This window comes from Eleutherodactylus coqui, chromosome 3, assembly GCF_035609145.1.
Source record: "Eleutherodactylus coqui strain aEleCoq1 chromosome 3, aEleCoq1.hap1, whole genome shotgun sequence".
NCBI classification, from domain to species: Eukaryota; Metazoa; Chordata; class Amphibia; order Anura; family Eleutherodactylidae; genus Eleutherodactylus; species Eleutherodactylus coqui.
Genome location: NC_089839.1, coordinates 169,926,029 through 169,952,312, shown reverse-complemented (window position 1 = coordinate 169,952,312; position 26,284 = coordinate 169,926,029). Strand labels below are relative to the sequence as shown.

General features: G+C 44.4%; 1 protein-coding gene across 4 annotated transcripts in view; it reads right to left on the bottom strand.

Moving 5' to 3' along the window:
- Window positions 1–224: 224 nt before the first annotated feature.
- Window positions 225–26,284, bottom strand: part of LOC136621218 (selenoprotein K-like) — a 31,393-nt gene continuing 5,333 nt past the window's right edge. Inside the window, exons 2-7 of one of the 4 annotated variants that reach the window (XR_010791222.1) lie at window positions 24,178–24,253; window positions 23,246–23,320; window positions 10,214–10,358; window positions 9,388–9,483; window positions 7,537–7,659; window positions 225–5,690 (exon numbers count right to left, since the gene is read on the bottom strand). Coding sequence is in view for 1 of the 4 variants with exons in the window: in XM_066596536.1 (XP_066452633.1) it covers window positions 7,542–7,659; window positions 23,246–23,320; window positions 24,178–24,253 (269 nt within the window). In the remaining 3 variants the exon portion in view is untranslated. The remainder of the gene's footprint in view (window positions 5,691–7,536; window positions 7,660–9,387; window positions 9,484–10,213; window positions 10,359–23,245; window positions 23,321–24,177; window positions 24,254–26,284) is intronic. The other 3 variants (XR_010791223.1, XR_010791224.1, XM_066596536.1) reach the window with 3 other exon arrangements.

Here is a 26,284-nt window from a genome sequence, read left to right as displayed (position 1 = left end):
TCGATTTCCCATAGTATGCAGGCGACCTAAGTCTCCTCCGTTTTGCCCACACTTTGATTTTCTTTTACTCATACCTCAAGAGTGCTGCCCTTGTTTTTAATTTAAGTTCTCCCAAAAGGTGGGAGTCCGGGAAGGGTAACCCCCTGTGGGTATGCCACAAATACCTGAATCCGCTGGAAGAACAGCACAAATTAAAGGGTTTAAATCCATCTCATGAAAAGTCATTTTCACCGTATCACAAATATTTATTTATAGCTTTAGAAAGATATGAAAAGACACAATGACATCATGTCATCAAAAAGGGACAAAAATCTATTTTGTCTGTGACGGCAGATGAAGAAATGATTCAACTACATAAGCAATGTTTATGCGGGAATGAACCAGATCATGCACAAGATTCCGATATGAGATATGCACATTGTTGCAGTGTTACATTGTTATATGTACTAGAATTATGATGAAACTTTATATCTGCCGCTTTAGGAAAAGCGCAGAACATGAAGAGACAAAAACAATTGCTATTACAAGGTCTGAATTATAAGAATATAATGGTGCCTCTCTAATAAGATCATATATCAGAACCAATCATAAAGCTGGTCAAGCCTACACAAAAAAGTGCAGTGAAATAACTTACATGACATGCAAACTGGGATTGTACCGTTGACAAACTTTAAAGTCACCTTCACAAAAACTGTATTCCAAAACTTGGAAGTTGATGACCTATCCTTGGGATAGGCCATCAACATCAGATCGGTCAGAACCCCCGTTGGTCAACTGTTTGAAGAGGCGGAGATGCTCAAGTGAATGCTGTGGCCTGTCCACTGCATATCAAGCACAGTGCCATACATTTCATTGTGGTGGTGCTTGGTAGAACATCTCAATCCCATTCACTTGAATGGGTCTGAGCCACACTTTGGCCATGTAATGAATGAACATGAAGTCACTACCCTGAGAATAGGCTGCATAACTAACCCGAGTACCGCAGACTCTTCAAATAGCCGATCGGTGGCGGTCCTGATATGGCAGACTTTCACCAATTTGATGATCTATCCTGAGAACAGAATCAATATTATAGTCCAGGAATACCCATTTAACCCCTTAACGACCGGGCCATAGCCTTTTTACGTCCTCCCGAAGTGGGCTTTATTCTCTGAGGACGTAAAAACATGCGTCCTACAGAGAATAAAGCCCCTCGGGCTCTGGACGTGACAGCTCCATGCTGTCGGTGCCCGCAGGTAGCCGACAGCATGCAGCTGTCATCCTGGGCTGTGGGGACCCTGGGGACCCCCCCCCCCCCGGCATTGCGATCGGCGCTATCCAATGGATAGCGCTGATCGCAAAGAAGTAAATAAAAGTGCCCCAAAAGATAAATATTCAGCTGCCCTGATGGATCGGATCCATCAGGGCAGCTGAAAATTCTCACCTGGCTTGTCGGCGGTGTCCCCCGGAGATCTAGTCCTCCCGGAACCCGCCGGCGGCCTTCTGCGCATGCGCGCCAGACGATTACGTCAGGCGCATGCGCAGAAGCCCGGGAGCCCCCGGCAAATTCAAAACCTCCTGGCTCCCGGCTCCTGAAGGTAGCCGGGAACCAGGAGGTGTTACCGGGGATAGCGGTGATCGCGAAAAAGTTTTAAAAGTTTTTAAAAAGTGCTAGTTTCACCTCCCCTCATGGATCGGATCCATGAGAGGAGGTGAAAATACTCACCTATGTCCTCCCCGATGTCCCGATGGTCCGGGACCCGAAGTCCCCCTCTGCGCATGCGCGTCCGATGATTGACATCGGGAGCGTGCACAGAGGGGCTCGAGCCCCGGAAAATTCAAAATCCCTCTGTTCCTGGCTGCCATGTGTAGCCAGGAGCAGAGAGATTTCACTGGAGACATGATCACTGTTATCCAAATGGATGACAGTGATTATGTAAAGTTAAAAAAAAAAGTAAAAAAAAGTTTTAAAAAGTTTAAAAAAAGTTTAAAAAGCGTGCGTTTCATCTCCCCTCACGGATCATATCCGTGAGGGAGGATGAAAGTACGCACATAAGGCCCCCAGATTTATCCGCGGACGTTACCCCAGCTTCTGCGCACACGCCCGTCGCCAAAATGGCGGACACATGCACAAAAGCTGTGGATTGCCAGGATAATTGAAAATCTCTCTGCTGCTGGCTACAAAACTGAGCCAAGAGCCTGGAGAGCCGCGGTGAGCAGTTCCTGGTCACGTGTTCACAGTTATACAATGGATAATGGCGATCACGTAAAAGTTTTTTTTTTTAAATCTGAAGTTTCATCTCCCCTCACGGATGCGATTGGTGAGAGGAGATGAAGCTTTTTACCGGAGGCCTCCGTATTTGCACCCCGACGCGATCCTCATCCGTGAACTTACCCGGATTCTGCACATGCGACCGCCAGCAAAACACCGGACACATGCGCAGAAGTCGGGGAGCCCAGGAAACTTAAAATCTCCTTGCTCCCAGCGACCAACGGTCGCTGAGAGCCTGGAGCAGTGACCGGTGGCCTCATTGAGCGGTCCCCGGTCACGTGATAAAAAGGTAGCGATCTACCTTAGGTCAGTCTCACATGACCGGATAGGAATTACGGATTCCGCATGCGTCTGATCCGCGGTAATACGCAGATCAATCGCATTGGATTACACAATTCCGCTCACATTAGCGGGTTGGAATTGTGTAATCCACTCGCAGAAAAAAAAAACGCAGCAGGTTCTATTTTACTGCGGATATTTGCAACATAGAGCCCATTGTGCTCCATGGTCGCGGATATACCCGCTGCCCATACGCAACTACGTTGTATACGGGCTGCGGGTACCCGCGTCATCGCTAAGCGACGGTGCGGGGAATACAAGCAAAAAAAAGGTACTGCGCATGACCGCCTGTGTGAGTAGGCAGTTATGCACAGTACATTAGGCGGCCGTACGAAGGGTCACAGCCGGGCTCACAGATGGGATCCGCTGCGGGCCTCCGCAAGCAGATTCCGCCTACGGCTGCGTGAGCCCGGCGTTATTCAGACGGCTACCTGTGATACGTATTTTACAAGAAGCCCCGGGAACGCTTGCCTTCATGCAGTTCCAGGAGCAGCTTGTTGAGCGCCATCTGCATGAGACCGCCGCACCTCAGCAAGATTACGGAGACTCACGAATAGCCACTTTTTACACCCCATACCCGCTACTGAGGTCAAGAAATGACCCCCAAAAAGCATGAGAGGAGGGGGGATACCGGTTTTATTGCCCCATGGGCACATTCCAACCAGCCTCCGTAATTACCCGTCTTCGGAAATACCACACAGTTCACATTATTACTTTTATCTAAGATTTGCGAACGCCAAAAAGGGTGCGGAGTGTGGGGGGGGGGAATTTTTAGGGAGTCAATTTTTATTCCGTACAAATAAGCAATGGGGCCTGGAATGTATTCAGTTGTGCCCCGAAATCCAACGGGTGTTCCCTCCTTTATAGGCCTTGCCATGGGTCCTGTAAGTAAATTAGGGCCACAATGGGTATGTTTCTGAACTCGGGACAAACGGGGGTATCCATTTTGGGGTGACAGTCTTCATTCCTATGTACACTGTACAAAAAAACTGTTTATAAATTGGAAAAAAATGGCAAAAAAATTGAAAATCGTAACTTTTTCCTTCTGCTTTGCTTAGATTCATTCAAATACTGTGGGGTCAAAATACGCAGTACACCCCTAGATGAATCTGTTAAGGGGTCTAGTTTTCAAAATGGGGTCATTTGTGGGGGTTCTTTATAGTTTTGGCCGCTCAATGGCTCAATAAGTGGGCAATGGGGCCTGGAATTTATTCAGTTGTACCCTGAAATCCGACGGGTATTCCTTTCATTGTAGGCCTAGCCATGTGTCCTGTAAGTCTATTAGGGCCACAATGGGTATGTTTCTGAACACGGGACAAACAGGGGTATCCGTTTTGGGGTGAAAGTCTTCATTTATGCATGTGCTGTACAAAAAAACCTGTTTTTAAATTGACGCAATAGCCCAAAAAATGAAAATCGTAATTTTTTCTTACTGCTTTGCTTAGATCTATTCAAAAATTGTAGGGTTAAAATACACAGTACCCCCCTAGATAAATTCGTTAAGGGGTCTAGTTTTCAAAATGGTGTAATTTGTGGGGGTTCTCTATGGTTTTGGGCGCTCAAGAACATTACAAGTGGGCAATGGGGCCTAAAAGGACTTCAAGCAAAATCTATGTTCTGAAAGCCACCGATTACTCCTTTCATTTTGGGCCCCGTTGTGCATGCGGACATAAGATTAGGGCCACAAGGGGTATATTTCTGAAAACAGCACAAATAGGGGTATCCATTTTGGGGTGCAAGTCTTCCTTCATATGTGTGCTGTACAAAAAAAGCTGTTTTTAAAATGACTGAATTGCCAAAAAAACGAAAATCCTAATTTTTTTCCTTTTGCTTTGCTTGAATTTATTCAAAAACTGTGGGGTCAAAATACGCAGTACACCCCTAGATAAATTCGTTAAGGCGTCTAGTTTTCAAAATGGGGTCATTTGTGGGGGGTTTTCTATGGTTTTGGGCGCTCAAGAACTCTACATGTGTGCTATGGGGTCTAAAAGGACTTCAAGCAAAATTTCTGTTCTGAAAGACACTGACTACTCCTTTCGTTTTGGGCCCTGTTTGGACTCAGATATAATATTAGGGCCACAATGGGTATATTTCTGAACACGGGAGAAACAGGGGTATCCATTTTGGGGTGTAAATCCTCATTTTCATGTAAACTATAGGAAAAAAATATGTCTTTAAAATGATAGATTTGCAAAAATATGAAATTTTACTTTTTCTCCTCTAAATTGAATTAATTCTTGAAAAAAAACTGTGGGGTCAAAATACTCATAACACCCCTCAGTGAATACACTAAGGGGTGTGGTTTTTAAAATGGGGTCATTTGTGGGGGTATCTATTATTCTGACACTCATGAGCCTTTCCAATCTTGGCTTGGTGTAGGAAAACAAAGTGTTCCTCAAAATGCTAAAAAGTATTGTTAAATTTGTACGTCTCCTAAATGGTTAAAAAAAAACGAAAGTTTTTCCAATGTGCGCCCAAAATAAAGTAAATGGGTGGAAATATAAATCTTAGCAAAAATTTTTATATTATGTTTGCACATATTTAAGATATTGCAGTTGGAAATGTGAAAAAATGACGATTTTTTCAAAAGTTTCCCAATTTTGGCGCTTTTAATAAATAAACACAAATTCTATCGGTCTATTTTTTCCGCCTACATGAAGTACAACATGTGGCGAAAAAACAATGTCAGAATCGCTTGGATATGCAAAACCTTTCTGGTGTTTTTCCATGTTAAAGTGACATGTCAGATTTGCAAAATTTGGCCTGGTCATTAAGGCGCAAACAGGCTTGGTCACTAAGGGGTTAAAGTTTGGCGGATGACAAGGATATACAGTTGACATCGCTCCTTCTCTTCATACCTCACCCATGTTCTACATGTTTAAATAAGACGCAGAGTACTACAAAAATACATTTACACATGCTTCATCAGTCATACTGGGTCCTCGATAAGGATTGCCCAGCACAACATCATACGTCTGTGTGGTGGCACAGCATTACACATGTAGAGAGAAACATGATCAGCATAATGTGCCCTTCCCTTTTCTCCTTTTACTGCTGCATGTTCTTCTCCGGTTGCCCGCTTCTAGGAGCGGGCGCTTACCTGCAATGTAAAAGGAAGTTTCATTAACGATGTGTTGGACAACACGTAAATAGAGATGAGCGAATGTACTCGGTAAGGGCGATTTCGCAATCGAGCACCGCGATTTCCGAGTACTTCACTACTCGGGTGCGCTGTGGGTGAGCGGGGGGGTTGCAGAGGGGAGTGGGGGGGGAGAGGGAGAGAGAGAGGGCTCCCCCCCTGTTCCCCGTTGCTACCCCCCGCTCCGCCGCGCCTCCCCCTGCCCCCGGCGACCCCAAGTACTTTTTACCCGAGTAGTGAAGTACTTGAAAATCGCGGTGCTCGATTGCGAAATCGCCCTTACCGAGTACGTTCGCTCATCTCCACGCGTAAATCAACAGGTGTGTAATAACGTCATCGGGGCAACTAGTGGCCGTAAGTAATGTATTGAAAGTAATTCTCAATGATTCATCCTTTAATCCTATGTTCCATGTACCCTCTGTATATGCAAAATCTGCTGTTAACATGGTTTTTAATGAAGTGATAGATTTTGTCTGGGATTAGAAGAAATTTTTTTTTTACCTAATTTGTTTCTGTTATTGCAAGTCATTCCTATTTCATTGAAAGGGGAATAGCTGCAATACCAGTAGCAGCCAATAGATAAGATTGGCGCAGTTTCTGAAAAAGTGTCAAAATACACATCCAAACCTGGCGTTGTATTTTCATGCTTTTTTAAGAGTCATAGGGTAAAAAAAAAAAACTGTGAAAACAGGGACACAGTTTCCCATTACAAATCAATAGGGAAAATACCAAATAGGTGTCAAAATACTCTGGAACACATTCCTATAAGGATATATTCACACAGAGCTAGTAGGGGGGGGGGGGGGGAGCGTTCCAGAAGAATTTCTCCTTTCCCAACATTTTCCAGTATGTCACAACCCCCCCCCCCCTCCCCCACTATCACGTAATCACTAGAACCAAGCTGCTATAATTATACACTGAATGACCACTTTATCAGAGCCCCCCATCTCCTTTGGTCTTCAGAACTCAGCAATTCATCATAGATTCCACAAGGTGCTGAAATCATTCTACAGGAATATTGGCCTGTGCGGACAGGAAGTTTCTTGCAGTTGATGCAAATTAGATGGAGGTGCTGAAATGTTTTGAACAGCAGCCAGGAAGGGTTCATCAGTTCATGCTGCTTGTGCAAATTCTGACCCTCCCATCAGTACGGTGAAACAGAAATCTGGATTTATCTGACCAGGCGAGGTTTGTCCACTGCTTAGTGCACAATGTTTGCCCACTTTTGCCCACTGCAGTCTTGCATTTCTGCTTCGCTTAGACAGCACTGGCGCTGGAACTGGTCAGCTGTGCTACCAAATGACAAGTTAAGCATTTGGAGATGTTAGATGGAGCACCAATATTGTATTCGGCTGTAATTTGCTGGACTGTACATTGCCTACTCCTCAGAACGATTCTTGACATCCTCCTTTGACCCCTTTTATTGGCGTTGGCGAGTGATTAACGCCCATAGGACCCTCGTTTGCTGGATGTTTTCCTTCGATCACACTATTCTCGGTATACTCTCCACACCATTCCCTGAGAAAACCTAACGAGGTTGGCAGCGGGTGAAATCCTTGTTGTGGTTAGTCAAGCACTGCTGAGCAGGCCTTGTTGGAAGAACAATCAATTCTTGCCATTCTAATGTGCATTCAGACTGAAACTTATCCACGGTTTCTTTGCTCTCTTGATTTTGTGCTGCACTCCATGCTCACGGGTCTAATTTCCATACAGGGAAGCTCCAATCGTGAAAGGGCCAGTGTCTCTAATAACGTGGCCATTCAGTGTATACTTGAAAATGACAATAGGCATTCACATTGCAGTATACCTTCCTCATCCGCCTCCTGATCGGGGCCGAACCGGAATGGGGATGTGAGGAGATGAATTCATTGAGAGCGCGTAGTATGCATTCGCCAGCATCCTGGAATCGTGATCGCTTGTCACTCGGAATCTGCAGGACATAACAGCAGACAGGGAGAGTCCTTTTCTGAAGGCCTGCAGTGCTATGACACGCTGGAAGGACCATAGCAGAGAGGGGGAAAAGCCAGCAGCTGGGAGATCCAAGATGGTGCCGGTGAGCAGACAGCACATGCCTACTACTGACTGGCACAGAGACTCCGCTGCAAATCTTGCTAAGTTTGCAAGAAAAGACCCCCAGGCAGACCAAGGCAATGTAGAGGACCACAGGGACCCTATACATGCTAGAGCAGATGAATGAACAGTGAGTCTGATGGGGGTATTGCAGAGAGGAGGGGAGTGTGCCATCCTGAAACACCTAGCTTCACGACACAAGGAACACCAAGAGAGACAAGCTCAACCATGCAAACGGAGGAAACATTGAGCGAAATATTGGGTGCAAATAATAAGTGCAATACTGCCTTACTGCATATACAATTGGGTTCAATACAAGAGAACATATTAGGCATGATATTGTGGGGGAAATTATCCAGGACCCCAGTATTGTGTGATATTACCTTTAAAGGGGTTGTCCCGCGCCGAAACGGGTTTTTTTTTTTTTCAACCCCCCCCCCCGTTCGGCGCGAGACAACCCCGATGCAGGGAGGTAAAGAAAGCTCACCGGAGCGCTTACCTTAATCCCCGCGCTCCGGTGACTTCTCTACTCACCGCTGAAGATGGCCTCTTCCTCCGTGGACCGCAGCTCTTCTGTGCGGTCCATTGCCGATTCCAGCCTCCTGATTGGCTGGAATCGGCACGTGACGGGGCGGAGCTACACGGAGCTACACGGAGCCCCATAGAAGACTGCAGAAGACCCGGACTGCGCAAGCGCGGCTAATTTGGCCATCGGAGGGCGAAAATTAGTCGGCACCATGGAGACGAGGACGCCAGCAACGGAGCAGGTAAGTATAAAACTTTTGATAACTTCTGCATGGCTCATAATTAATGCACAATGTACATTACAAAGTGCATTATTATGGCCATGCAGAAGTGTATAGACCCACTTGCTGCCTCGGGACATCTCCTTTAAATTCTACTGTCTCAGATAATTCATTTTCTCTGTCACGTAACCCTTAGACATTGCAATAATTCAGAATAACTAACAAAGTAATAAAACCACACCTGGTGGTTAGTCAGGAGATGGATGAAATATATCTATAAGCTGACAAAGGCTAAATGTACCAGGGTGTAACAGGTACAAGCAATATAGTTACCTCAAAATAAACATGTATTGATAAATAGTTATGCTGAAACATTATGAAATGTTACATATTTAGACATGTATAAGGAAATATCAGAACTGCTGAAGAATGGAAAATATTAGGTATCATGAATGGACTTTGATTGAATATGATGTAAACAAAATATGTAATGGTTGGTTCAGAATCAACGTCACTTTAATTATATGATAGGTCTATAAAAGACCTCTTGTAACGCCAATAAAATCGAAGTAGATGAATTTGTACATGAGCAATGCATATGTACGGTCTCTCTTCCTGCCGATCGGTATTACTTAAACAATGATGAGTACTCATGTCAATTTGGACGCCGGATGACATACTAACGGGAGTTTTTTTCCCTAACAAACTTGGTGCCGAAACCCCTATCAAGGCAGGAGATCCTTCCCCTTGGACCCCGGACCTAGCAGTGGAGGAGCCAGGATACAAGGAAACAACAGATTTAAAAACAGCGCTGTAAAAAAGTAAGAGATTTTTTATCTTACCATACAATCTGTGCTTTTCTGACATTCTCCTCTTTCTGTCTGGAGCTAAGTGGGTGAGTGTTTTTATCTCCTTTAAAAGCCTAATTTTCAAAGAACCTGTAAAAGGGATCTGGTATGTCATTTTGGCGGGTGAGAATGTTGCGTCCCATATTTTATGTTTTATAATGATTCCCTTCAGCATATACTAGAGCGCTGCTAAGCTTACTACTGTACTTTGTCCTCTTAATTTGGGTGTGTATGATTACGGAATCCTGTAGATAGGAAAAGTTTTATAGCCCTTTGTTACAAAGATCCCCTTTAACTGCGCCTTGGGAAATAAAATAGCAAGATGGCTATTTTATATAGACTATATATATATTTTTCTATATATCTTAGTTAGAGAAACGCCCTTCTTAGGTAAAGGGTAGTAATTAAGGTCAGTGGGAAGAAGCGGGAGGAAGTACAGGAAAAAATAAAACGGGAAACACACACCCAAATGGCTGTAATCAATGGAAAAGTGTTAGAGAAATAGCAGAAGAAATAGGGGGACAAAGGGCAGTAGGAAAATGTATATGTGAGCAGCTACTAAAAGGAGTAGGATTAAGTAATGCTGGAACTCTTGAGTCTTCCCTTTGGGAAGAATTCAGGAATTACCGGGGGGGGGGGGGGTAAGGGGGGGGGGGGGGTTGCAGCTAAAAACATGTATGGGATAATAAACAGCAGGATAAAAATAAGTAACACAAGCGAAGATATAAGTTATCAATAAAAAGAGTACAAAGGTATAATGTATTACGCTCTTAAAATACAAAATCCACCACCCTATGATTCTAATAAAAAAGTTACTCACGGAAGAAAAAGGTCCTTACTGGACTGGCAGACGGCTCTCTCAAAAGTACAGCAATAACTTTTCTTCTCAGCGCGTCTGTAAGCAGGAAGCAGCAGGTAAAAGAACCTTTAGGCCCATATGCCTAAAGGACTTTACCCTGTAATTACTAGAAAAATATAGCAGAATCAAATCTAAGGGAAACTGCTACAGGAAAAATCATTAATGAAGCAGTAGATTTAAATGGTACAGTCCGGAAAAATACTGTGAGGATCTCCAAAAGAGGGCTAGTGAAAGGCTACGGGAATCTTCCCTTTCCCTGTCCACTGTGAGGCCTCGGTCACACGGGCGATTTTTCGCGCGATTTGCGCATGCGACCGGCGATTTTATAGAACCATTGCTTTGCAATGGTATCGGACACATGGGCAGCCGGGGATTTAAAATCCCCGCCTGCTGAATGGGCTGCCTCTGATTGGTCACAGCCTTCAACAATCAGAGGTAGCATTCATGAATTCATGAATGGGTGAGTGAGTGCTGCCTCTGATTGGCTCAGCGCAGGGACCAATCAGGGGCAGCTCTCAGCTGTCATTCAATAGCTGAGAGCTGCCTCTGATTGGTCACAGCCCTCACCAATCAGAGGCAGCTCTCACTCACCCATTCATGAATTCATGAATGGGTGAGTGCTGCCTCTGATTGGCTCAGCGCAGGGACCAATCAGGGGCAGCTCTCAGCTATTGAATGACAGCTGAGAGCTGCCCCTGATTGGTCCCTGCGCTGAGCCAATCAGAGGCAGCACTCACTCACCCATTCATAAATTCATGAATGGGTGAGTGAGAGCTGCCTCTGATTGGTGAGGGCTGTGACCACTCAGAGGCAGCTCATTCAGCAGGCGGGGATTTTAAATCCCTGGCTGCTGAATACTACTCAGAGCAGTTCAGGAGAACTGCCGGCCGGCCGCAGCTGAACTCCGTCTGCGGGGACGAGGTGAGTATATATATTTTTTTTTATTTTTACACATTTTTGGATGATTTTCAGGGAAGGATTTATATTTTTAAGCCCTTCCCGAAAATTCATCCCGCGCTCGCCGGCAGCCCATTGCTTTCAATGGAGCCGGCTGTATTGCTGGCTCCATTGAATTCAATGGGCTGGACAGTGCTCCTGTGCCCCGGCCCGTTTCAAAGGAAACGCGGCTAGGGGCAGATTTTTCCGGCGATTTTTCGGCCCCGGTCACGCGATTTGCGGATGCGCATCCGTCATGCGATCCGCAAATCGCGGCAAAAACCGCCCGTCTGACCGAGGCCTGATACAGGAAGAGGATGAGAGTGTGGAGACCTATGCGGCAAAACTACATAATAGGTGGGCTGACCTTGGGTATAGCGGCATAACCGATGGTAACATTGGGACTTCTGTGTTAGCATTATCTTTTGTGGAAGGTCTTAAACCCTCCATTCGCAAGAAATTACAGGAATGCAAGCCTAAATGGCGGCAAACTGAATATAAGAATCTGTTGCAGGCAGAAAAAGAAATAGAATTAAATGAAAGATCTGAACGGGTTACAAACCCTAGAGCTGTCATGATAATGCAGAAACAGGGGTTTAAAGGAAAAGCCTCAAGGCACAAGTACCCGCTAGCGCCACCTATTTTACAGTGATTGACCATAGCAATTTATGTCAGCCTTTATGTCAGTTGTATTGCACCCAGATTCACAATATCTCTTTGCATTCACGTTCAGGGGAAAACAGTACACTTGGACAGTTCTGCCACAAGGAGCGCAGAATTCTCCAAATATGTACACACAGGCCCTACAAACTTTTCTGCAGGCCTGGCCCTGGCCACAAGGGGTGGTCTTGCTACAATATGTGGATGAATTGTTACTATGTGCTGACAATCTCTAAATTTGCCAGCAGGCATCAATCTCACTGCTCTATTTGCTAGCAGATGATAGATGTAAAGCTTTAAAAGACAAGCTTTAGTTCTGTAAGTAGAAGGTAATCTTTCTTGGTCACTGCCTGTTACAAGGAACCAGGCATTTGACGGAAGAAAGGAAAAAGGCTATTCAAAATTTGCCTCTCTCAAATTCTGCTGCAAAGCTTCGAACCTTTTTAGGCTCTTACTACCACTCCCTTCACTTTTTCTGAAGAAGCAATCACTAACTTTCATTTGCTAAAACAAGCTATCACTTCTTCTCCTGCACTGGGTCTACCCAACTACCAACTTCCTTTCCGACTTTACTGTACAGAACTGTCTGGACATGCTACAGCAGTACTTTGCCAACAACATGGTGGCAGGCCACGGCCTGTGGCCTACTATTCAGCCAGACAGATCTGCTTGCAATATGCACTCCTCATGCCTCCTAACACTACCTTTCAAAGATGTACTACCTTGAATCCGGCTACTCTATTGCCAGTGGATTATCCGGATACCAAAAGGGGGGAGGGAGGAGGGGAAGAAGGGGAAAATACAGAAATTGATGATGATACACACACGAGCATGATTGCATAGAATTGATGCAACAAGAAACAGCAGGTTTTGAAAAGGTTGTTGAAAAACCATTAGAAAATCCTGATTTTGAACTTTTTGTAGACGGTTCTCGTTATCAGGGTGAAGATGGCTGATTCCACTCCAGTTATGCAGTCGTAACACAACATGACACGGTAAAAGCAGAGTCTCAGCACAAGAAGCGGAATTAAAAGCACTCACAGAAGCGTGTAGAGTGGCTACAGGTAAGACAGCTAATGTGTACACTGACTCCAGGTATGCTTTTGGCATTGCTCATGATTACGGCCCCATATGGAAGGCCAGACAATTTTTAACTTCTGCTGGACAACCTATTAAGAAATGGTGCTGCAGTGAAAGAATTAATTGAGGCCCTGCTATGGCCAGATAAGATAGCAGTACTAAAGATCAAAGCACATACAAAAGATACAACCATGGAAAAGAAAGAAGAAAAGGGTTTTTTTGCTACGCAGCATACAGACCCCGACCCAGTCACAAGAGAGATATTTTGTTCTGATACAGTCACAAGAGAGACATTTTGTTCTGATACAGATACAGAGACATTTTGTTCCAAAGCAGACACAGGGAAACCTGTTTCATCTGATATGGACATTATTAAGACTTTCTCAATACAAGCCAGCAAAGAAGAAAAAGACAAGTGGACGAAAGCTGGGGCCAAGGAAGATGATGGCATATGGAGAACTGCTACCAGAACTTGCCTCCCACATGCCTTGTTCCCTATGATGGCCCAGCTGATTCATGGAAGAACGCATCTATCAAGAACAGCAATGGTCGCAACGTTAGAGAAATTCTGGTTGGCCCCTGGTTTTTCTGTAGCTGCCGCATCATTTGTCCAATTTTATATGATTTGTGCCGTAAAGCAATCCTGGGCAAAAAGTCAAAGTACCCCAGAAGCACGCACCTAGACCACTCTACCCGTTTCAGAGACTGCAAATTGACTACATTCAACTGCCCCGCAAAGGCAAGTATGAATTTGTGTTAGTATGTGTGGACATGTTGGGGTGGTGTGAGGCTATTCGGTCAATTCGGCAACTGAGTGACCGCAAAGAAACTGATGAACGAGATAATCTGCAGAAATGGGGTACCTGAGGTGATTGAATCGGATAGAGGTACCCACTTCACAGGAGAGATAATGAAACACATAATGTCAGCTTTGGGCATCACTCAGGCCTTTCACACTCCATACCACCCACAGAGTAATGGTAAGGTGGAAAGGCTGAATGGCCCCCTAAGAAATTATGTTATCACACTAAGTAAGAAACTTAAAGTAACACACGACCCAGTGTTCTCTTCCATTCCAGATCCAGAATCTCTTGAAGGTACACATGAATTGCAGCCTGGTGATTGGGTAGTGATAAAGAGACACGTGAGCAAAGCACTGGAACCATATGGACAGAAGGGTGTCCCAATATGTGGGAATATTTGGCAAGAGATGTATTAAATATTTCAAGTATGTGTATGCCTAATTTGAGAAGTGGAAATGATATTTTACATGTTTGTTATCAGATCCTACACCTGTAAAAGTGCTCAGAAATATATTTACAGCAATACATCATGATAGTTTAGTAGAAGTATCCGATGTAACTAGCATGAATACTTTCTTAAATGTATATGAATATTGTCCAGACTGTAGGGAAGCATAAAATACTGAATGGACTAATATGACTAAGTTTCAGGTTAAGAATGTAGCTGAGACCGAGGTGTGCTATAATTTCACTTGTGACCCTGAGGAAATTGGGAAATGTCAGCAAATTGAAGCACACCCCGAACAAGCTACTGATGATTTTCAAATACTCTGTAATCGTACGGTAAATCAATGTAAGAAGGTAACAAATGAAATGCACTGTAAAGTGATTGTTGGAAGCTCCAATCATTTTCGACATGTTAAATTACCAACTGGTTGGGTTTTATCATGTGGAAATCTCACTCATACATTTATTCCAGCAAATGTTACAGGAGAACCATGTGCACTGTCCTGTTTGAGTATTTTTATGTACTAGAAACTAGAAGAACGAGACAGAGAAACAAGAGAAATAAAAGGGTTAGATGAAAGTTGTGAGGGTCCACCAACCCTCCTTAGCGACACAGAAGTAAAGGCGTTAGGATTTTCTATAGTAGGAGTCTGGGGGCTAGTTATATATAATGGGAAAGTTGTAAATGGTATAGTTGGTGATTTAGCAAAAGGGTTAAATATTACCTCTTAAGCTTTAGACCTTCTCCTATTAGATGTGCAAGGAGTAAGAAAGGCCGCCCTACAAAATAGAGCCACTATAGATTACCTATTGTTGACACTAAATCATGGTTCTGAAGAGTTCGAGGGGATGTGTTGTTTTAACCTCTCTGATCATTCGGAATCAATTCATCAAAAGATTAACACTTTAAAAGAAATATCCATTAGTATAAAACAAGATGTGGATCAGGGATGGTTCAGTTGGTTATTTTCATGGTTCAGTTTGAGCTGGATAAAGAAAATATTTTTGATATTTGCAATAATAGTTGTGGGATTAATATTGATCTACTGCTGTATACAATGTATTCCAAATTTGGTGACTATATGTCTGAAGTATGTACCAAAAAGAAGACCATCCTATTATGGGAATAACATAGAAATGTCATGTTTATATAGGAACTAATGCTTATGTTTGTTTGTTCATATATGAGGAATCAAGCAATGCAAAACAACGAACATACACGAATTTTAAAAGAACCATCTTGATCATCGCAAAGAATACAATGAAGGACTTACGATTTTAGAATAATCTTCAATGAAAAACAGTCATATCGAGGAGCCGTATCGGTGGGAACCCGGCCCAAAGAAAGAAGAGAAAATTGGGAAAAAGTCCGGCTCGGAGGGCTCCACCCTCCTTGAAGTACCACAACGTCTCCTCGCAGGGACTATTAGCGTCTGCTCGCTTGGACTATCAACGTCTCCTCGCTTGGACTATTTTAAAAAGCCGGGAATTGTAGGGGAGATTATCCAGGACCCCAGTATTGTGTGATATTACCTTTAAATTCTACTGTCTCAGATAATTCATTTTCTCTGTCACGTAACCCTTAGACATTGCAATAATTCAGAATAACTAACAAAGTAATAAAACCACACCTGGTGGTTAGTCAGGAGATGGATGAAATATATCTATAAGCTGACAAAGGCTAAATGTACCAGGGTGTAACAGGTACAAGCAATATAGTTACCTCAAAATAAACATGTATTGATAAATAGTTATGCTGAAACATTATGAAATGTTACATATTTAGACATGTATAAGGAAATATCAGAACTGCTGAAGAATGGAAAATATTAGGTATCATGAATGGACTTTGATTGAATATGATGTAAACAAAATATGTAATGGTTGGTTCAGAATCAACGTCACTTTAATTATATGATAGGTCTATAAAAGACCTCTTGTAACGCCAATAAAATCGAAGTAGATGAATTTGTACATGAGCAATGCACATGTACGGTCTCTCTTCCTGCCGATCGGTATTACTTAAACAATGATGAGTACTCATGTCAATTTGGACGCCGGATGACATACTAACGGGAGTTTTTTTCCCTAACAATATGCAAAACATGTATGAACACATGACTGCAGTAGAGCACCAGATAATACCGATCGGCCGTGAGGATTCCCCTTTCCTGCTCCGTTCATGAAGTCCCCAGTGCAGATGTGACACCACCTTAATACTAGTTGGTCTGACTACCTAGCATTCTGCAGATTACTTGCCTGTGGGATCATCTATGTATGTACATGTGCACATTTACATAGTATTTTCTGCAATGGGTGACAAATTTAAGAGCATCTCATGGAATAAACGTGGCATGGGTGATCGAGTTAAAGGGGTTGTCCCGCGAAAGCAAGTGGGTCTATACACTTCTGTATGGCCATATTAATGCACTTTGTAATGTACATTGTGCATTAATTATGAGCCATACAGAAGTTATAAGAAATTTTTCACTTACCTGCTCCGTTGCTAGCGTCCTCGTTTCCATGGAGCCGTCTAATTTTCAGCGTCTAAGCTCCAAATTAGACGCGCTTGCGCAGTCCGGGTCTTCTTCTTTTCTGAATGGGGCCGCTCGTGCCGGAGAGCAACTCCGTGTAGCTCCGCCCCGTCACGTGCCGATTCCAGCCAATCAGGAGGCTGGAATCGGCAATGGACCGCACAGAAGCCCTGCGGTCCACCGAGGGAGAAGATCCCGGCGGCCATCTTCAACCGGTAAGTAAGAAGTCACCGGAGCGCGGGGATTCAGGTAAGCGCTGTGCGGTTTTTTTTTTTAAGTCCCTGCATCGGGTTTGTCTCGCGCCGAACGGGGGGGCTGTTGAAAAAAAAAACCCGTTTCGGCGCGGGACAACCCCTTTAAGCGTTTGGCAATATTCAGGACGGTTAATTAAGTAGTATCATCCATTGGTGCTCTGTTTGCAAGAAAGTTTGCATGCTGTAAATGTACGCTGGATGGGGAATAGCTTACATTCAGCACATTTGAGGCATTGGTTAACTGGAGGGCGGCGCAGGAGGCACTAACCGCTATACTCTGGAAACAGCGGTCAATAAATGTGTTTTTTTCAGCAAATTTGTTACGTAGGAAGGGGAAAAGGCTGGCGACATGCTGGCTGTAATAGCACGGGCGCAGGTGGGCTCTACATACACCACTGGTTTAAGGAATAGCCAGGGAATAATTAATACCGGCATCTTACTGATTACTGAAACGCTGTACTCCTTTTATGCCTCCCTGTATTCTTCCAGACTTCATAAAACCCAAGCACAAATTGCGCAATATCTAATAAATATAACACAACCCTGCTTGTCGCAAGAAAGAATTCCTTGATGCTCCAGTGGATTTAGAGGAACTTCAAGAAGCGCTCAACTCCCTACAAAACAATACAACCCAAGTAATGTAAAATTGTACAGATTTTTGTGTGACCTGCACTGAAAAATGTGAATACCAAGACTAGCAAAGTAACAAGCAACAAATTGTTGTAGGTGAGGGGAATCCGACCCAGCTGATGACATAGTCTATCCTTGTAATTCCCGATAAAGAATAGCTGAGTCCTTAAGGGGTTAAACTGGTTGCTTTCTTTCTCCCCACTTTCAAAAATTGTAACATTATTTTTCTGTCATAGAGCCGGCTGAGGACGTTCATGCAGGATGAGATGTATTTTTGAATGATATAATGAACTGAAAATCTTAAACATTTTTGTAAGTGGAGTGAAATAGAAAAAAAAATCATTGCATAATTTTTTATTTTTTGGGGTGGGGAGGGCACATTTTGTTCAGTGAGGTCAGTGTGATTACGATGATACCAAATTTATAGTTTTTTGTTGTTGTTGTAGTACTTAAAAAAAAATAAAATGTCTTTTACAAAAGATTTAGATTTTCTGTCACTATAGCTTTTTTTTTTTCTACAATGCAGCTGGGCCAAAACAGGCACGTCACAGCAGGGAGGAGCCAAAAACTGGGGCGGGGTTGAACACGGCTTGATGCTTGTTCGAGTAACGAACACCATCGAGCACGCTAATACTCGAACGAGCATCAAGCTCGGCAGAGTATGTTCGCTCAACTCTAAGTACTGTACATGTAACTTTTTGATCGCTTTTTATTACAATGATTTCTTCTGGATAGGGTGACGAAAAAACGCACAATTTTGGTGTGTATTTTTTTCTGTTGATGTTCACTTTACGAGATAAAGAATAGCTTATTTTCAGAGATCATTCTTTTATGGACGCGGTGATACCAAATATGCTTATCTTTTTGTTTTAATTTTCTTGAAATAAATATAAGGGGGGGGGGGGATCTAAACTTTTGTTTTATTCTTTTTATAATAATTGAAAAGATAATGTAACTTATTTATACTCCCTTGCAGGCATTCACTCATCAGCTCTGCTATCTGCGTTAGTGTGCACCAGCGATCGGGCAGAAGAGGAGCGGCGCTTCCACAAGGAGGAGGGGTAAGTATGTGGGTCCCGGGGGCGGGCATTATCACTGCTGGGGGACCACTGGGGGGGGCGTCACTATTATCACTGCTGGGGGGGGGGGGGGGTCAGTATTACTACTGGGGGCAGCTGGGGTGTGGTGTCACTATTATTACTGCTGGGGGGTGTCACTAATATTACTGCTGGGGGGCCACTCTGGGGGGTGTCACTATTATTACTGCTGGGGGCCACTGTGGGATGTCAATATTATTGCTGGGGTGTCACTATTACCGCTGTGGGGTGTCGCTATTATCGCTGGGGTTGGTGGCGGGGGTCACTATCACCGCTGGGGTATGCTTACATGTGGCGGAAATGGGCAGGGCTGTTTCAAAATATACAGGGTACAGATTTTGACTGCTTTTTGGATGTGGAAATGCTACAAAAATTTCCGCTGAGGACATTCCGCAGTATTTCCGCATCCAAAAAGCAGTTAATATCTGCACGCTGTCTATTTTGCAGCGCCCCTGTCCTTTTTAGAATGCCGGTGGTAAAAACATACATTGTGATAAGCCCCGCCCCCTGACGTGTTGGCACTTTGCAATAAATAAGTGGGTTTTGGGTTGCAGTTTGGGCACTCGTTCTCTAAAAGGTTCGCCATCACTGCCCTAGGCTGTCATGATACCTGAACATCCACCCTCAATTTCACTGAATGTTGTTTGGGACATTTAAAAGGATCCCGTCGCATCCTCACGGCACCATAAATTAAGTGCTAGTTCTGTTAGGGGAGGTGACAGGGAGCCAGGTGATGTATTTTTATACTCACTTGCTTCCGCGATCCAGCGTGGTCACCCACCGAATATCGCATGGTGCTTGGAAATTTGACTCTTTTCAGATTCCCTTACACATGCTCTTCTATACAAACCTATGGGATGTCAGCTACCAAAGACAGACGAAAAATGAACTGACTCCATGCAATCCGTGTGCATATCTGCTGCACTTGTATGGTGGATGTCACCAAGAGGATAAATTACTTGCCAACATCAGAAGAAACACATCATCTGGCAGAACAGACTGAAGAGCTCTACATCTGCACATTGCCAACGCCTCTGATGTATTTTGGCTGCTGATGTATTTTAAAAGAAAGTCTACAATGGCGAGCAACACATGGCTAGTCGTCATGCTATGCCCGCGACTATCTAGTCCGTGGTCGGAACGCAGCTGCAGCGGTCAGTGAGGGAATGCCAAGGAGTACGAGTATAAAGGTACTTTTAAATGGAACAACTGTTGGGTGCTCAAGTTCCCAACAGCCGTCCTAACGTTAATGCTCCTGTGCTTTCACGTAAGAGCAATAATCACTAACTGAATGGAGGCGGAGCACGCCGGACTTCTCTTCCAGCCACCCGCCTCCATTCAGAGTGAACAGGCAGAATATCAACTCCTATTAACCCACTACATTAGTTTACAGGGTTCACTGGACCAGACAGATTCTCTTCGACCCCTTAACGCTATATGCCATAAGTTTATGTCCTGATCAACTGGTACTTGCTGCAACAGGATATAAACTTGCGTCCTGCGCATGGCATGGGCTCAGGAGCTTGGCCTGTGCCAACTTTGACTGACCAATCCCTGCTGTTAATCCCTTAAATGCCGTGATCAATGTCGATTGTGAAATGTGACATTATTGCTCTGCCACAATGCCATCGCAGAGGGTTGATGGGTTGCCATGGCAACTAAATGCCATTTCCTGGTGTCCAGATCTGCCACCACAGATGATGGCTACGAATAATGATAATGTATTTCAGTAGAGACGTTCAGCAATGTATTCACTGGGGAACAAAAAAATATAATTTTCTTGGTGTCTGAAATTTTCGAACCTTTTTCGGGTATATTTGTGCCGCTCATTCCAGAAATGGTATTCTATTTTTTTAAAGGAGCTCTAGTTTTTGAGAGATCACTGATATTATTAATTATCACTTTACTTTTGTAGGACAATTTGTTTACTGTTCGTGTAGGTTATATCCATGAAGTTCATTACAGACAGATATGGCTACATCAAGAAGAAAAGGTGTCCGTCATCCTGATGTTTCTTGTTTCGTTTGCAGGGAATACACATTCCCTCAGGCGAGCTATGACAGACTTTGTGAAGAGAGCTTATTTAGCTTACTTAGTGGTGAAACTGGGGGACCAAGACAAGCCGTGGGCACCACATATTGTGTACAAAACACCTGTGACAATGGTGGAAAAGGAAGTGCATGGAATTTGATATACCAATGGTATGGAGCAAGCAGAGCAACCATAGCGATGACTGTTACTTTTGTTTGGTGAATATAAACTAATGGGAAAATACTGAAGATCTACTTGTCCCAACTTGTAGAAGCCTTCCAGAGCTCTCCAAAGAAACCCTGGTTGGTGAGAAAGACGGCTATGCTGAGCAACAGTGACTTTGAAGGCCCTTCATCAGGTTTCAATCAAAAAGAATGAAACGACCTCATAAGAGACCTAAATCCTCCACAGAAAGCGTCTGAGTTCTTTTTTACCGGCTGACAGAAAAAAGTTTACCGTTACTGGGTACTAAAATCACAGCATTCCGCAACAGAGAAGAGGAGTTTGTGCCATTCTTCACAAAAACTAACAATTTGTGTTTTCTTCACCGACATACAAGGGTTACTGGTGAAACTGAATGTGAGAGAATACACCCCAAGTGAATGGCAGTTCTTAGATAGCTTCAAATGCAGCCTAAAATGTGTACTTCCACATAACGGAAACCGGTTCAGGTCAATTCCTATTGGCCGCTCAGTTAGTGTGCGGGAAGATCAGGCAACAATAGCCACAGTCCTACAGAAGATAGCCAATCGCGATCACCAATAGATAATCTGTGTGGATTTAAAAGTGGTGACTTTCCTTCTAGGGCAGCAGGGCGGGTAGACGAAGTACCCATGTTTTCTATGTCTGTGCGACAGCAGAGCTAAAGACCAACGCTGGGAGAGAAGACCGCGGCCTTTGAGAAAGCATGGTTCCTGGAGGAAACATTTTTCATCACAGAACCTTTGGTTCATATTGCCACCATTGATGAACTGACTTATAAAAGGCTCTTAAATTTCCTGGGCTGGGCATGAAGAAACTAAAAGCAGGCACATTCGATGGACCGCAAATCAGGGAACTCATGAAAGACCAGCGTTTACAGGATTCTCTGAGGCACGTGGTCATCGTTCTGTAGGGTTGGAAAGAATTTTCTTGGAAACAACAAGACCGCTAACTACAGTGTATTCATGAAGAATATGCCCGCTGCATTCTGTACACATGGTTGCAACTAAGTATCAGGTTGCACTATCTGTACAGTCATTTGGATTGACGTCCATTGTGTCTTGGTGTCAGCGACGAACAAAGGGAACTATTTTCCCCAGAAATAAGGATCATGGAAGAACAGCACTGTGGACGATGGGGCACACATCTGATGGCAGACTACCTATGGAGCATCCATTCCGAATGTCCAGAAACATCATATCGTAGGAAATCACAGAAGCGAGGGTTCAGTGACGCGTCCCAATGAAGAAACTTTTGTTTGCAGTTCGTTTTCTAAGCTTCATGGAATATATCCTTCCAATACCATATATTTTGAAATAATACAGTTATTCATACTTAATGGTGGTATTGAAATAAAATAGTTTGTAGTGAAAAGGAGATCTGATGGCCAAAAACAAATGCCATTTTCAGGATCTACGACCCAAAATATCCAAAAAATGTTCTAACATCTTAAGTACCAAAAGTTGTGTTCCCTAGTGTTATATCAATCATACAATCGTGGGTTCAAGTTCAGGGACAGAAAAAGTGGGTTAAAAAAAACAACTTTCCCCTCTTTTTCTTTGGAAACACCAAACATATTTTTATCGCAGCATCTGTAACAACCTGTACAATAAGTTGAATACGCTATTAGAAAACGAAAACCATTAGAAAATGCTTATCTTGTTCATTTCACGTCCCAAAAATGCAATGATCAAAACAGCTGAATGTACCCCAAAATGATACTAATAAAAACTATAGCTCGTGTCACAAAAAAACAACAAAAAAACAAGCTTTCATAGAACTCCTTTGATGAAGAAATACAAAAAGTTATGAGACTTTGAATGCAGCGATGCAAAGAAAAATAACAATTTGCAAAAAAAGGGGTTTTATTGTGCAAAAGTGGAAAAACCTAAAAAAAAACCAATTTTGATATTTGTACCGACCCGCAGAAAAAATGTATTAAATTATTTATGCTGCATGATTCACGATGTAAAAAAAACAAAAATGTAAAAAACAGTAGCAGAATTGATGTATTTTTTTTCTCCCTGTCCTCCAAATAAAATTAATAAGAGTTATACATTATACAGTATGTACCCACAAAGCGGTAACAAAAAAACTACAGCTTGTCACGCAATAAACAAGCCCTCATACAGGTGGATGGAAAAATAAAAAAAGTTATGGCTTCTGAAATGTGGAGATGAAAAAGAATTGTTGTATCCTTACGCCCAAAATAGGCCGTGTCCTTAAAGAGTTAAGAAAGGCACAGGAAAACTGCACCATTTCCCATGCAGTATTAGCGATATAGCAGTGGTGCAGCAAACATCTAAGACATTAGTCTTACCCTCTTCCATGATTATATCTTATCCTAGAGGAAGAACTCCTCCTCGTTATATCAGGGTTGATAATACTCTGAAAGCTGAAGATAAAAACAAAGTAAGAGTGCGGTATGTCATAGACCCACCAAAAGACCATAATTTTCCTGTCAGTGACTCATTTCCAGTATGGATATTTGTACGTCATTTCATAGAATGGTAGAGTTGGAAGGGACCTCCAGGGTCATCGGGTCCAACTCCCTGCTCAGTGCAGGATCACTAAATCATCCCAGACAGATATTTGTCCAGCCTTTGTTTGAAGACTTCCATCTGAACCCGCAACTCCAGGAGCTGGTTGCCCTTGGCCAGCCTTGAGCCCATAACTCCAGGAGCTGGTTGCCCTTGGCCAGCCTTGAGCCCATAACTCCAGGAGCTGGTTGCCCTTGGCCAGCCTTGAGCCCATAACTCCAGGAGCTGGTTGCCCTTGGCCAGCCTTGAGCCCATAACTCCAGGAGCTGGTTGCCCTTGGCCAGCCTTGAGCCCATAACTCCAGGAGCTGGTTGCCCTTGGCCAGCCTTGAGCCCATAACTCCAGGAGCTGGTTGCCCTTGGCCAGCCTTGAGTCCATAACTCAAGGCTGGTTGCCCTTGGCCAGCCTTGAGCCCATAACTCCAGGAGCTGGTTGCCCTTGGCCAGCCTTGAGCCCATAACTTCAGGGGCTGCCCTTGGCCAGCCCTGAGCCCGCAACTCTAGCACTGCAAAGCAGCAAGCTCTACAAACTGAGCTACCACACTTTCCTATAGTCACACATCCTAGGATGTCAGTGTAAGTCTACTGGGACATGGAGGAGACAATAGATATGACTTTGGTATTGGCACTAATCTAGTAATTTGTCATCATATTCTTGAGATACATTTTAAAAGACCTTGATAAAAAAAAAGTCTCAGCAAGCTAATACTTACAACATGACAATGAAGTCTGTGAATCCCCAGAAGACGTCTGTGATGAAGGACAGCCTCCATGGAGATCTCCGCTGTCCTAAAGGAGAGGATTTAAGATTAATTCTCAATTTAAAGGGGTTCTTCAGGATGTTACTACGACAGGGGTTGGCTGTTTAGGATCCCAAAGAATCAGCTGATCGGCAGGGATTTAAGCAGGAGACCTCCACTGATCGACCTGTTCTGAGGGTGGGTCATCTATAGTAAAAGCCCTGAACAAACCGTTTACGAAATACATACTTACAACAACACATGGTAAAGTGTAGCTCTACATTCAGAGCACACCCACTCATCACACGAAGTTCAGAATGGATGGTGGGCTGCCACAGGGGAGGCAGGGTACCTCGGCTGGATGATGTGCAGGGCTTAAAGGGCTTGTCTGGGATTTTAAAGGGGTTTTTCAGGAAAATATCATTGATGACTTATCCTCAGTATAGGTCATCAATAGTTAATCAGCTGCTATGTGCCACTCGGGGGCCCCACCTGTCAGTGCAACGGTATTATTGTATCTTGATGCCACCAGGAAGTCCTGGTGGAGGCAAGACTGACTGCCTAGTAACACCCCAGAAGCTCATTGGCTGCAGAGAAGGCTCGGCATCAGCTCCTGGCAGCTAAGTTAAATTATCCAGTCCCCTGTGAATACTGGTGTATGCTCCTGCTTTGTCATCCCCGACCCTCTAATCGCCGCTCCAGGTCTCCTTTCCCAGCTCCCCGGGGGTTAATAGTGTTCCCATCCCAGCCCACCGCTGTTGGTCTCCCCCTGTCTCCACAGGTGTTGATAGTGCTCTCCGCCACAGCATCTTCCCTCTTGGTTCCTAAAACAGCTTCCCCGCGCCTGCACTTTGGTGGCCGGCCCCTGTAATCCCCACTGCTTCAGTTTGTTGTCCGGCGCAAAGCCCCCCGCTGCTGCAGTTTCTCTCAGCGGCCGTTCCAGGCTGTGGTTCCTTCTCCCCGCTCACAGCCAACGTGACAGCTCCCGTCCCGGCTCCTCTCCGCGGATCCCCGGAACTCCGTTCTGTCCTGCACGGCAGCGGCTGCCTATCCACGCCAGTGGTAGATGTATTGCTGCATCCTGTGTATTGATTGCTGGCTGCCCTGGACGGTTAGGGATGATGCTGCTTTAAGCCTTACATTATTAGTTGTAAATAATTCCATATTACAACATGGAAATATTAACAACTAATAATGTAAGCCTAAATGGAAAATCATCCCTAACCCTAACCGTCCAGGGCAGCCAGCAATCAATATACACTGTGCTGCTAGGACCTTTGCGACATCAGCCAATCGGGAGCTAGGAGTGTGACAGGGGCGTTCTGAGCCCTGTCAAACCATAGCTTCCTGGTGGCGTCAAGATACAAGAATACCCAGTGCAACAATACACAGGGACCGGAGTGGAAGCTGCTGCCCCAACCCCTGTGCATTTTGGGCACTTGTAAATGCAGGGTAGGGTAAAATCAATGACAGTGGGGCCTGCAGTTACAAGCGCTGGCCACTGGGCAGCGGTCAAAGGATATTAGCACTGATGCCAGGAGTGCTGATGGTGATGCTGCAGCCTCTGACTGACCGCAGCAGTCATATGCTTCTGCCCTTCCCTGAGTACACCCTCGTTTGTGGAGTCAGCCTTAAAGGGGTTGTCCCGCGCCGAAACGGGGTTTTTTTTCAATAGCGCCCCCCCCCCCCGTTCGGCGCGAGACAAACCTGGTGCAGGGGTTTAAAAAAAAAAACGGATAGTACTTACCCGAATCCCCGCGCTCCTGTGACTTCTTACTTACCTTGCGAAGATGGCCGCCGGGATCTTCACCCACGGTGGACCACAGGTCTTCTCCCATGGTGCACCGTGGGCTCTGTGCGTTCCATTGCCGATTCCAGCCTCCTGATTGGCTGGAATCGGCACACGTGACGGGGTGGAGCTACGAGGAGCAGCTCTCCGGCACGAGCGGCCCCATTCAGAAGGGAGAAGACCGGACTGCGCAAGCGCGTCTAATCGGGCGATTAGACGCTGAAATTAGACGGCACCATGGAGACGAGGACGCTAGCAACGGAACAGGTAAGTGAATAACTTCTGTATGGC